This window comes from Ursus americanus, chromosome 14, assembly GCF_024610735.1.
Source record: "Ursus americanus isolate L20-20 chromosome 14, mUrsAme1.1.p, whole genome shotgun sequence".
In the NCBI taxonomy this organism is placed as follows: Eukaryota; Metazoa; Chordata; class Mammalia; order Carnivora; family Ursidae; genus Ursus; species Ursus americanus.
The window spans coordinates 55,166,570-55,180,049 of record NC_142140.1 but is presented as its reverse complement, the minus strand read 5'-3'; the positions used below and the strand labels follow the sequence as shown (position 1 = coordinate 55,180,049).

Sequence of the window (13,480 nt, the reverse complement as noted above, 5' to 3'; positions counted from 1 at the left end):
GGAAGCTCTTTATCTCTCCTTCCATTCTGAATGACAGCCTTGCTGGATAAAGTATTCTTGGCTGCATGTTCTTCTCATTTAGTACTCTGAATATATCATGTGAGCCCTTTCTGGCCTGCCAGGTTTCTTTGGATAGTTGTGATGTTTAGTCTGATGTTCCTCCGTCGGTATGTAAGAAGCCTCTTGTCTCGAGCTTCTCTCAGTATTCTCTCTTTTTTCTAAAATTTGCAAGCTTCACCATTATATATCAGGGTGTTGATCTATTTTTATTGATTTTGGGAGGGGTCCTCTATGCCTCTTGGACATGAATGCTTGTTTCCTTCCCCAGATTAGTGAAGTTCTCAGTGGTGATTTGCTCAAATATACTTTCTGGCCCTCTCTCTCTATCTCTCTTCACCCTCAGGTACCCCAATAATTCTGATATTGGATCATTTCATGGCATCATTAATTTCTCAAAGCCTTTCTTCATGGGCTGTTAGTTGTCTTTCTCTCTTTTCCTCAACTTCCTTCCTTTCCATCAGCCAGTCTCCTAGATCACTTATTTTCTCTTCTGCCTCATTCACCCTAGTTGTTTAAGCAGCCAATTTAGACTGCATCTCCATTATAACATTTTAAAGTTCAGCCTGATTAGATCTCATTTCTACACTAAGAGATACCCTACTGTCTTTTACGTTTTTCTCAAGCCCAGCTATTAACTTTATTATTCTTATCCTGAATTCCATCACTGATATCTTACTTATATCCATATCGATTAGATCTGTGGCAGAGAACATTGCTTCTGGTTCTTTCTTTTGTTTTGAATTCCTCCTTCTAGTGATTTTGCCCAGAGAAGAATGGGTGAGTGAGTGAGCAGAATCAAAAAATCAATCACGGGGCGCCTGGGTGGCACAGCGGTTAAGCATCTGCCTTCAGCTCAGGACGTGATCCCGGTGTTCTGGGATTGAGCGCCACATCAGGCTCCTCTGCTATGAGCCTGCTTCTTCCTCTCCCACTCCCCCTGCTTGTGTTCCCTCTCTCACTGGCTGTCTCTATCTCTGTCAAATAAATAAATAAAATCTTAAAAAAATCAATCACCATCCAAGCAAAATACACACTGGACAAATCCAAATGGGTCAGAAACCAAAACAGAAAGCAAACAAAAACAAGAGAAAACCAAACAAAAAACAAAAAGAGAACAAAAAGGGGGAGGGGAAGACAGATTATAATCTCATAGGGTGGACAAAGCAGGGTGATCCACTTGTTCCCAGGTGAATTTTGGTCAGTGTGTTGGAAGACGCTAAATCCCAAAATTGCAAAGAAGTAAAACTTATATATATACACAAAAATAAAATTTAATAGAATACAAAAAGGCCAAAAATGAAGCATATCTCTATAAAATGTAGATGCAAAAAATAAAAGTTAAAAAGCAAATCAAAAACATACAGTTGATAAAATAAAAAACTACTTGAAATGGGGGAAAAAAGAGAAAAAGGAAATGGAAAATTTTAGACTGAAAGATAAATGCATCATGAGAAAAACCTGAAGTTCTATATACTTTTTCCCATAGCACTTGAGTTTTTCAGTCTTCTGTGATCCCTAAACTAGCTGTTCTTCCAGTTTGTCTTCTGGGGGAGGGACCTGCTATGCAGCTTCTCAGGTGTCTTTGCCTGGGCTGAGTTGCACATCCCCTTGCCAGAGGCCTGGGGTGAGGTAAGCTGGTCCTCTGTGGGGCTTTGTTCCCCAAAGGCTTTCCACACCTCTTTAAAGGATCAGAATAAAATGGCCATGCCCCAATCCCCAGCCCCAGAGCCAAAAGATTGCAGTCCGCCCTCTTCAGTAAACCCTTCTGGACCAACAGTCTTTACTTTTGTGTGTGCCAAACTCCACAACTCCTGTGGTTGGTGTCCATGGCAGTCTTCCTGGGGTAGTCTGAGTAACACAGTAGCCTGTGTTACTGCCCTTTGCGTGCCCTGGGGCTGAGAGCAGTCGTGGTTTCATGCGCGTACCCACTCCACCACTCCCAGGGGGATGGCTGACTGTCACCCTACTGTCCTTTCTGGGGCCACTACCCTGAGAGTGGTTGCTGGTCGTGGGTGCACCTGTTTAACCCCTCCCAGGGGATGGCAGATAGTCCAGCCTTTTTCAGGGTGCTCAGACAGAGAGCAGTCACCCCATTGGCCTGGCTCATGGTTTATGGTGACCTGAGTTAAGATTCCCCTCCTGGCCTTCCTGACTGTAACCAGTTTCCCCACTTCAATGCTTGGGCAGTCCACCAGTTCAGGCACCTCTGTTAGTACTGTAACTCCATGGATCCTGATACCACACTGACCCACCTAGAGTTCTGCCCTTTTCATCCCCTGAGTCCCTTTCAGACAGGGATGTTTCTCACTGGAACAGATTTCTAAGAGTTCTGATTTTGTCCCCTGGGGCTATATCACTTTCCAGTAGCCAGCTTATGGAGGCTCCCTCCCCTTCCATTTATCTTCTGATATTTTCTCTCAGATTCATGTCTCCATACCTCCTGTCTTGCAAAAAGCAATCTCTTTTCTGCTTGTAGAGTTCCAGATATATTTCCTTACATCTCAGGCTTAATTCATGGGTATTCAGAATGGTTTGATAATTATCCAGCTAAATTCAAAAGACCAGATGACATGAGGTCCCCTACTCTTCTGCCATCTTGCCTCTTCCTCCTCAGTGGTCACTTTTCTATTTGTATAATTGCAACAATTCTTTTCCTAGATTTCAGGTTTCATTTTCAGGTGTTCAGAATGATATGATAGATAACTAGCTGAATTCAAGGACCAGATAAAACAGAGGTCTCCTATTTCTCCACCATCTTCCCTCCAACTGAAACCTATATTTTAAAAGCCCTATTAAGGGTCAACTCCTTAAAAACTAAAGCAAAATGGGATTCCCAGTTTTGATTTTTGGAATTATGGGATCCTCCAAAATTATGGAGACAAATCTCTTCTAATCAAAGTATACATGGCACCTTCTTTCCTGTGATGAACCTATGTTGTTAACCCACCTTATTTCTTTTCTGCCCTAGAAATCAACCATGTGACCTGCTCTAACATCGACAATAGTGATCCAACCTTCCAGAGCTGTCACAATCAGGTTAGGTTTGCACTCTGCTTGCACAAGTGTACAGGAGACTATCTTCAGAATAGTGGGTGATGTAGGGAGGGATTCCTCACCATAGTGTGCGGGTGTATTCATTATATATTGCCATGTTACAAGTGACCCCAGAACTTAGTGACTTGAACAACATTTATTGTCTCCAAAGTCCTATGGGTTAGGAATCCAGGGAGTGCTTTGCTGCATATGTTAATGTAGGGTATCTAACAAGACTGTCATCAAGGTGTGAGGATGCAGAGTAAGCAGAAAACTCTTCCGTGCTGACAGGAAAGGAAAGCCATGGAACTGATTTGGCAAACAGCCTGGCAGTTTACAGTTAAACATAGAATTATCATATTCTCAGTAATTCCACTGCTAGGTATATACCCAAGACAATGGAAAATACATATCAACACAAAGACTTGTACACCAGTGTTCACAGTGGCATTATTCACAAGAGCCAGAAAGTGGAAATGACTGACATGCCAGTGAACTCATAAGTGGACAAAAGAAATGTGGTCCATCCATTCATTGGGCTATTGCTCAGTCATAAAAAGGAATGAAGCATTGACTCATGCTACAACATGGATGGACCTTGAACACATGATGTTCAGTGAAAGAAGCCAGACAAAAAGATCACAGGGAGCATGATTCCTTTAATATGAACTGTCCAGAAAGGCAAATCTTGAGACACAGAAAATAGACTAGTGGTTGCCAGGGACTAGGGGGTGGGTAGGTGGAAGGATTGGGGGTGATTGCTTAGGAATGTAGGTTTTAGGGGAGGGTGTTGAAAATGCTCTAAAATTGATTGTGGTGATGGTTGTACAAATCTGTGAATACACTAAAAGCCATTGAATTATGCACTTTGAATGGTTGAGTTCTATGGGTGAATTATAGCTCAATGAAATTGTTAAAGAAAAAAAAAAGTTGGCTGGATTGGCCAGTGTGCATAGTTGGTCCCTCAATATAATTAATCAAAGACTTTTAGTGCCTAAAGAAAACGTAAAGACCATATATTCTGAACTTTGCTTTTAATTAGGGACCCTGAGGCCCAGAGAGATTTAACTGAATTTTCAAGGTCACATGGCTAGTTGGTGCCAAAGCTGTGTTTTGGTGACCAGTTTTAAAGTATGTGTTTGGCAAAACAGAGGATCATAGGGAAAGAGAGGAAAAAATAAAACAAGATGAAATCAGAGAGGGAGACAAACCGTAAGAGACTCTTAATCATGGGAAACAAACTGAGGGCAGCTGAAGGGGAGGAGGTGAGGGGATGTGGTAACTGGGTGATGGACATTAAGGAAGGCACATGATGTACTGAGCACTGGATATTATATAAGACTGATGAATCACTGACCTTTACCTCTGAAACCAATAATACGTTATGGGTTAATTAATTGAATTTAAACTTTAAAAATTAAGAAAAAAATAAAGTATGTGTTTGGGGCTCATCTATGAAAACTACTAGACAGCCAGCCCAAGCTGATTAAAGGAAAAATAACAAACCCTCCTTTTCTTCTTTTCTCTTAGTTAAATTTGAGCAGTTCTCAGGACAACAGCACACAGATCTGCACCCGTTTTGCAAAGCTGTCCCGCAGCTGTGGAGAGGGAAACACTGCTCTGTCCCTGCAGGTCTGAGCTCCTTTCCTTTGGCTCCAGGTGCAGGTGGATGCTTTCTCCACCACCACCCCCCTTTTAAGTAGATTTTGTTTTTTAGAGCAGTTTTAGGTTCACAGCAACAATTGAGCAGAAACAGAGAGTTCCCATATATCCCCGCCCCATACACATGCACAGCTTCCCCTGCTATCTGGCACCAGATGGTACTTTTGTGACCCTGCAATGTCATGTTAATGTCATCCAAAGGCCAGAGTTGACATTAGGCATCACACTTGATGCTGTCCATTATGTGGGTTTTGTCAAATGTATGATGACGTGTATCCACCATTATAGTACCAAACAGAATAGTTTCACTGCTCTAAAACTGCTCTAAAAAACTCATCTCTATGAGTTTTTATTAAGGAGGGCACGTGTTGTGATGAGCACCGGGTGTTATATGCAACTAAGGAATCACTGAACACTACATCAAAAACAAATAATGTACTATATGTTGGCTAATTGAGCATAATGAAAAACATCTTTTAATAACAATTTTACATATCCAGGAAGTGCATCATGATATTTTGATATAATGAAATGATTACTACAGTCAAGCTAATTAGCATGTCCAATTCCTCACACTCACCTTTATGTGTATCTGGTGAGAGTACCTGAAAGCTCTTAGCAAATATACAGTATATTATATAGTATTCTTTTTTTAAAGATTTTATTTATTTTTTTTGTCAGAGAGAGAGAGAACAAGCAGGGGGAGCAGCAGGCAGAGAGAGAAGCAGGTTCTCCACTGAGCAAGGAGCCTGATGCAGGACTCAATCCCAGGACCCTGGGATCATGACCTGAGCTGAAGGCAGGTGCCTGAGCAACTGAGCCACCCAGGAGTCCCTATTATACAGTATTCCTAACTAAAGACATCATGTTGTACATGAGGTGTTGAGACTCATCCTACAGAACTACAGCTTTGGAATCTTTGACCAATGTGGATGGATACTTAACACTACTATAATACTGGAAAGTACTGAAAGACATGCTAAGGAACTGAATCTACTGAGACTTCCCTTCTTAGGATATGAGGCATTTCTAAGAATTGGGCTCAACCGGGGCTTGCCAATTCCGGGGAATCTCATTTCACACAGGTCTTTTGGAGTCTGTGCTAGAGGGGTGTGGAATGGTCCCAGAAAAGCTGTAAGGTCCCTCAAACCTCTGTCAGTGAGAGTAAATGGCTCCTCTTTTGTGCTTCTTGTCAAGTTTAATTTTGAACTTATCACACGGCAAAATGTTGGGGAAAGGCAATGAAGACCAAAATCTCCCAACCCATAAAAATGCAACACAAAAGTCTAAGTGAAGGAAAACAGTTTTATTATGGGAGAAGTATTAGACCAGTATGCTTTTGCTTTTGCTTTTACAGTGCCGGATCGTGGGCTCAGGGCTATTGGCCAAATTTATTTGGCCAAAGCACAAACTTAGGTTTGTTTGATTAAAGGACTTCGACCTTGCAAAGCCTCCCATTCATCTAACAAGCCTTGTTTCTAACAGGAAATTGGGAACATCGGGAACCCTTACTGGTTTCTCACAAACCTCACTTCCCAAGTAACCACTGAAAATCACAAGGAGAAAACAAGGCTAGTGACAATCTACCTGCAGAGTATGGAGGCGGCTGTCCTTGCAGCTGCATCCAGAAATACGGAAGAAACACAGAAGGTGGAAGGGCCTTTTATGGGTAAGGAATCACAAGGATGGTAAGCACAAGAGCCTTGCGTGTTGCCAGGCTCTGTTCTAGCAAGTTTGCATATCATCTCACAAAATCCTCCTAGCAGTGCTAGGGTGTAGGCATGATTACCTCTTTTTATAATAAGATACCCGAGGCCCAGAAAAAGTGCATGAGTTGCTGGTCTCCTAAATGATGTAAGAGTCAAGAATCAGACTCTCCACCTAGGTCTGAGTGCACATTCTTCTCTCAACCAAAACACTGTCATTGTGCATTGCCTGGTAAAATTTTGGATTTTGTGGATTTGATTTTTTTTCTACATGGACCCACAGTTAAAAGTTTGGAGGTAGCCAATTTCCTTAGGTACTACAATGACAGAGAAAATGAATAAGGTGTGGCTTTAACTTCGCTTTAGAGATATCTCTCTATTTCTTATAAACGTTCAAGGAAATACAGATCAGCAAGGAGAAGATAGTACACACCATCTATAATCCTGGGGATTCAGAGAAACCTACTCCAGGTTAGTGTATTAGTTAGCGATTGTTGCATAACAAGTGATCACAAACAGTGCATCTATAATTCATTGTTTCCATGGGTCAAGAGTCAGGTCATGGCTTAGCTGAGGACTCTGCTTGGGGGCGTCTCCCAAGACTGCAATCAAAGTGTTGGCTGGTGCTGGAGTCTCGCCTGTAGGCTTGAACAAGGGAGAATTTGTTTCCAAGCTCACATGGTTGTTGGCAGGATTCAGTTCCTTGTGGGGTGTTTGACTGAGGGCTTTGGTTTCTTGCTGGCTGGGGGTTGAAGGCCTCCCTGGGTTCCTTGTCACTCTGTAGGGCAGCTTCTTTGATCAAAGTCAGCAAGAAAGTGTCTGTTAGCAAGATGGAAGTTACTACCTTATGGAATATAATCATGAGCATAACACCCCATCACTTTTGCCATATTCTTTTGCTTAGAAGCAAGTTGCATGCCAGCCCACAGTTAAAGGGAAGGACTTCACTAAAGCCTGGATACCACAAGACTGGGGTGAGGGTCATAGAATGCTATCTCAGTCTCTCTACCATGCTCAGTCAAATGGTTCCTGGCATGGGATGCTCATTAGAATCATGTGGGACATTTAGAAAAATACCTATGGAAGGCCCATTTGGGGATGAGGCTTGAGCATCTGCGATTTTAAATCTCCCCAAGTGATTCTAAAGTACTCTCTGGGTTGAGAAGTACTCGGTATACTTGTTAAGAGCCAGACTGGGTTGACCGACCTAGGTTTGAAAGAACAGTTTGTCTCTTGGTAGAAGTGTGGCCTTGGATTAGTATCTTTATCTCATTGAGTCTCTTTCCATACCTAGAAATGTGATGTATATAAATTATATATGATATATATATGCATTATATAAAATACATATTATAAGTTATATATACCACTATATATGTGTATATAGTATACATATATAATAAATATTATATATACTAATATACATATACCACCCATATATATACAGGTAAAGATATCCTAACTTCACCTTTTAAAAAAAATATATTTGGAATGATATCATTCATTAGATCTTTACTGTCTGTGTGGGGGGGTGTGGGTGTGTGTAAAATTTGATATTCCTGTTTTAAAGATATTATGTTGCTAATAATATGACTTTAATATCTTGATGTTAGTGACAAGAGGGTTTATTTTTGATACAAATGTCTGCAGGTACTGGTATTTCCATTCCACACAGGTATATTATTTTGAGTCCTTCGTGGTTCCTGCTGGTTCCAGGCTCAGACAGCAGAGGGCATAGAGGAACTTCTGTTACCTACAGCTGGGTGGGGAGTTTCTATCAAGGTTACCTGACAGTAATCAAGGTGTACATAAAGGTGGCATTGAATGAACTCTTTCCATTTTGTGGAGTGTGTGCTCATTTAAAAAAAAAAAAACCCAAGGGAGCTAAACCAGAGTGCATATTTTCTGCAATCCATGAAACTAAAGGACCCCGTCTGTCTCTTCCACTACTATGGCTTAGCTTATGGTAGGTGGTCAAAGAGTGTGCACATTAATGATTTCCTTTAATCATTTGGTAACTCCTTGAGGCTGTCACTCTTATTATCCCAATCTTGTAGATGAGGAAATGGAAGCTAGGAACAATTAAGCCATTGGCCCAAGGTCACCTATAGCACACCATAATAGCAAGGTCATGGCTCCCATCTGAATTCCAAACAATGTGTTGCCCCTCTTGCTGATTTGGAAATGATTCAGCTCTGCCTTCCCTCCTGGCCTGTGAGTCAGTTCTAGGTTGAAGAAAAAAGGGCAATATCTCACATCCACTTGGAGGGCTATTACCAAAACCCAGAAAATAACAAGCATTGGTGAGGATATAGAGAAATGGGAGCCCTTATGCACTGCTGTTGGGATTGTAAAATGGTGCAACTATGTGGAATTTCTTAGTGGTACCTCAAAAAATTAAACATAGAATTACTATATGACCCAGCAATTCCACTTCTAGGTCTATACTCCAAAGAATTGAAAGCAGGAACTCAAAGAAATATTCATACATCCATGTTCACAGCAGCATTATTCACAGTAGCTAACAGGTGGAAGCAACCCAAGTGACCATTCACAGATGACTAGATAAACAAAATGTGGTGTATCCAGACAACATAGTATTATTCAGCCTTAAAGGAAGGACATTCTGACACCTGCTACAACAGGGATGACCCTTGAGTACATTATGCTCAGTGAAATAAGCCAGATACAAAAGAGCAAATACTCTATTATCCCACTCAGAGGGAGTCCCTAGAGGAGTCCCATCCATGGAGACAGGAAGCAGATGGTGGGAGCCAGGGTTGGATGAGGGCGTGAGGAGTTCATGTTTAATGGGATTACAGTTTGGGAAGATGAGAACGTTCTGGAGAGGGATGATGAGGATGTGATTGTGCTTAACACCACTGAACTGTGTACTTAACCATGGTTAAAATGGTAATTTTCATGATATGTGTATTTTATCCCAATAATGATAAAGACAAGAGTGGGCATCCCTGTCGTGTTCCTGACCAATTTTTACCATATTACTAGCAATCAGTCAGCAATCAGACAAGAAAAAGAAATAAAGGCATTCTAATTGGCAAAGAAGAAGTCAAATTGACAAGAAGTCTTTTCACAGATGACAAGATACTTTATGTGGAAAACACAAAAGGCTCCACCCAAAATTGCTAGAACTCCACCTGAAAATTGCTAGAATTCATACAGGAATTCAGCAATGTGGCAGGATATATAATCAATGCAGAGAAAACAGTGGTATTTCTATACACTAACGATGTAACTGAAGAAAGAGGAATTAAGGAATAGATCCCATTTACAATTGCACCAAAACCCATAAGATACCTAGGAATAAACCTTACCAAAAAAGTAAAAGATCTATACTCTAAAAACTACAGAACATATATGAAAGAAACTGAGGAAGACACAAAGAGATGGAAGAACATTTCATGCTCAGATTGGAAGAATAAACATTGTGGACTTGCCTATGCTGCTCAGAGCAATCTACACATTTAATGCAATCCTTATCAAAATACCATCGATAAAATGTCCATGCTACCCAGAGCAATCTATACTTTTAATGCCATCCCAATCAAAATACCAATGACATTTTTCAAAGTGCTGGAACAAACAATCCTAAAATTCGTGTGGAACCAGAAAAGACCCCGGTTCGCCAAAGAAATGTTGAAAAAGAAAAACAAAGCTGGGGGCATCACGTTGCCTGATTTCAAGCTATATTACAAAGCTGTGATCAAAAAGACAGCATGGTACTGGCACAAAAACAGACACGTAGATCAATAGAATAGAATAGAGACCCCAGAAATGGACCCTCAACTCTATGGTCAACTAATCTTTGACAAATCAAGAAAGAATATCCAATGGAAAAAAGACAGTCTCTTCAATAAATGGTGTTGGGAAAATTGGACAGCTACATACAAAAGAATGAAACTGGACCATTCTCTTATACCACACACAAAAATAAACTAAAAATGGATGAAAGACCTCAATGTGAGACAGGAATCCATCAAAATCCTAAAGGAGAACATAGGCTGTAACCTCTTTGACATCAGCCACAGCAACTTCTTTCAAGACATGTCCCCAAAGGCAAGGGAAACAAAAGCAAAAATGAACTTTTGGGACTTCATCAAGATAAAACTGCAGAGGAAACTGTCAACAAAACTAAAGGCAACCCATGAAATGGGAGATGATATCTACAAATGACAATTCAGATAAGGGGCTGGTATCCAAGATCTATAAAGAACTTCTCAAACTCAAAACACCCAAAAAACAAATAATCCAGTCAAGAAATGGGCAGAAGACATGAACAGACACTTCTCCAAAGAAGACATACAAATGGCCAACAGACACGTGAGAAAATGCTCCACATCATTTGCCATCAGGGAAATACAAGTCAAAACCACATTGAGATACCACCTTACACCAGTCAGAATGGCTAAAATTAACAAGGCAGGAAATAACAAATGTTGGTGGGGGTGTGGAGAAAGGGGAACCCACTTATACTATTGGTGGGAACGCAGGCTGGTACAGCCACTTTGGAAAACAGTATGGAGGTTCCTCAAGAAGGTAAAAATAGAGCTACCCTATGACCCAGCAATTGCATTACTAGGTATTTACACCAAATATGCAGATGTAGTGAAATGAAGGGGCACATGCCCCCCAATGTTCATAGCAGCAATGTCCACAATAGCCATACTGTGGAAGGAGATGAGATGTCCTTCAAGAGATGAATCGTTTACCCATTTATGGAGATTTGGTCCCTACATACGATGGAATATTACTCAGCCATCAGAAAGAATGAATACCTACAATTTGCATCAACATGGATGGAACTGGAGGGTGTTGTGCTAAGTGAAATAAGTCAATAAGAGAAAGACAATTATATGGTTTCACTCAAATGTAGAATATAAGGAAAAGCATAAAGGATCATAGGGGCAGGGAGGGAAAACTGAATGGGAAGAAATCAGAGAGGGAGACAAACCATGAGAGACTCTTGATTCCAGGAAACAAACTGAGGGTTGCAGAAAGGGAGGTGGGTGGGAGATGGGGTAAGTGGGTGATGGGCATTAAGGAGGGCAGGTGATGTGAGGAGTACTGGGTGTTATACACAACTAATGAATCGTTGAACCCTACATCAAAAACTAATGATGTACTATATATGTTGGCTAATTGAATTTAAATAAAAAATAAAAGAGTGAAGGTGCCTGGTTAACTCCCAATTCACTTTTTGATTTTGGCTAAATGCCCATGGGATTTGGCCGTTTCTTTCCCACACTAATCAGGAGTAATCAGTCCCATGAGTGTGGGGGCTTTTCTTTTTGGTGTCCAGTGCAGGGGATTATCACATTGGAGCAGGCGGGCAAGTGGATGTTGCTGTTGACCAAACATTCTGTTTTTTAGCCATTGAAACACGAAGGGTTAAGAACTGCAGGCTGAAGAAGACATTCAGGTTGAAGGCAGAAAAGCAGACCATGGATATTCACTGCACCACCGTTGAGAAGGAAAGCTCGGGAGGTATAGTAAATTGTGACCCTAGAACTTAGACTGTCAGTCCAAGAAATTTCCCAATGGAATTCCATATTGCTCCTATAAAACAGCTCCTAGAGGCCCTTTATTGTATTTGAGTACGTTCTCTGGACGACATTTATAAAGCCAGAGTCTGGGAAATTCACATTGAGCTTTTATAGCCAGAAAAAGAAAAAAAGAAAATAATCCAATTTCCCATTTTGTTTATTTTGGATGTGTTCAGGTGGGACTGGAGTTGAGATTTCTTAATAACTTCCCATGTCTGTTCCTTGCTTAAATCACCTCCACCCTCTGCCGTGCTCTAGGCTGGTTTTCTTAAACAGATGTTTTCCCCCTGTTCGTGAATAGTGAACGGCTCCCCATTTCCTAGAGGAAACTGACTAGGCTTTTAGCTCTCTCTTTAACTTCTGAGTGTTTTGTGTTTATTTTTATTCATTTACACTTTGCTTTAAGTTTTAAATTTTTTAACAATTTTACTTGAGATATAATTGACATATAACATTATATTAGTTTCATGTGTCTAACATAACGATTTCATATTTGTCAAGATCATTTTTAAAATATTTTTATTTTTTTAATAATTTTAAAATTTATATTATGTTAGTCACCATACAGTACATCCCTGGTTTCTGATGTAAATTTCCATGATTCATTAGTTGCATATAACACCCAGTGCACCATGCAATACGTGCCCTCCTTACTACCCATCACTGGCCTATCCCATTCCCCCACCCCACTCCCCTCTGAAGCCCTCAGTTTGTTTCCCAGAGTCCATTGTCTCTCATGCTTCGTTCCCCCTTCTGATTACCCCCCTTTCTTTATCCCTTTCTTCTCCTGCCGATCTTCCTACTTCTTATGTTCCGTAAATGAGTGAAACCATATGATAATTGTCTTTCTCTGCTTGTCAAGCTCATTTTTAAAACTGTACACACTCTAGCTTTAATCACCTTTAAAATTTTCCTTTACTACTTTTCATATGACCTTACCCTCCTGCAAACTTATCTGCTAACAGTCTATTTCTCCCTCTTCCACTTCCTTGCTCTCTCTTTCATCTCTTCCCTTCTTCTCCCCTTCTCTTTCCTTCTTTCTTCCACCTTTTCTCCTTTCCATCCCTCTTTCTTTCCCTTTCCTTTCCTACCTTCCTTCCTTCTCTAAATCCACCCATCCATCCATCCAAACAACCATCCATCCATCTACCAATCTATCCATCCACCCAGCCATCTATCCATCCATTATTCCATCCTTCCTTCCCTCCCTGCATCCATCCATTCTTCCATCCATCTACTCGCCCACTCATCCATCTACTTATCTGCCTGCCTTTTTGCCTTCCTTCTCCTTCCCCTTCATTCCTTCCATCGATTCATTGATTTGCTTTGAAAATTTTGGGGGAATATAATAATGACTTCACATTTTCCTAGTTCTAAACTAAGGTTAGTTATTTAATATCTCTAAATTTTTCCTTAACTGTAAAATGCCAAAGAAAATTTTCCCTAGCAAGAGTG

At 40.7% G+C, this 13,480-nt stretch overlaps 1 protein-coding gene across 1 annotated transcript in view; it reads left to right on the top strand.

Annotated features, from left to right (window-relative positions):
• LOC123777648 (adhesion G protein-coupled receptor E4-like) overlaps nucleotides 1-13,480 on the top strand; it is a 51,723-nt gene that overhangs the window by 13,399 nt on the left and 24,844 nt on the right. Inside the window, exons 3-6 of the mRNA XM_045774419.2 lie at nucleotides 3,029-3,096; nucleotides 4,624-4,725; nucleotides 6,241-6,424; nucleotides 11,853-11,966. Of these exons, the coding sequence (XP_045630375.2) occupies nucleotides 3,029-3,096; nucleotides 4,624-4,725; nucleotides 6,241-6,424; nucleotides 11,853-11,966 (468 nt within the window). The remainder of the gene's footprint in view (nucleotides 1-3,028; nucleotides 3,097-4,623; nucleotides 4,726-6,240; nucleotides 6,425-11,852; nucleotides 11,967-13,480) is intronic.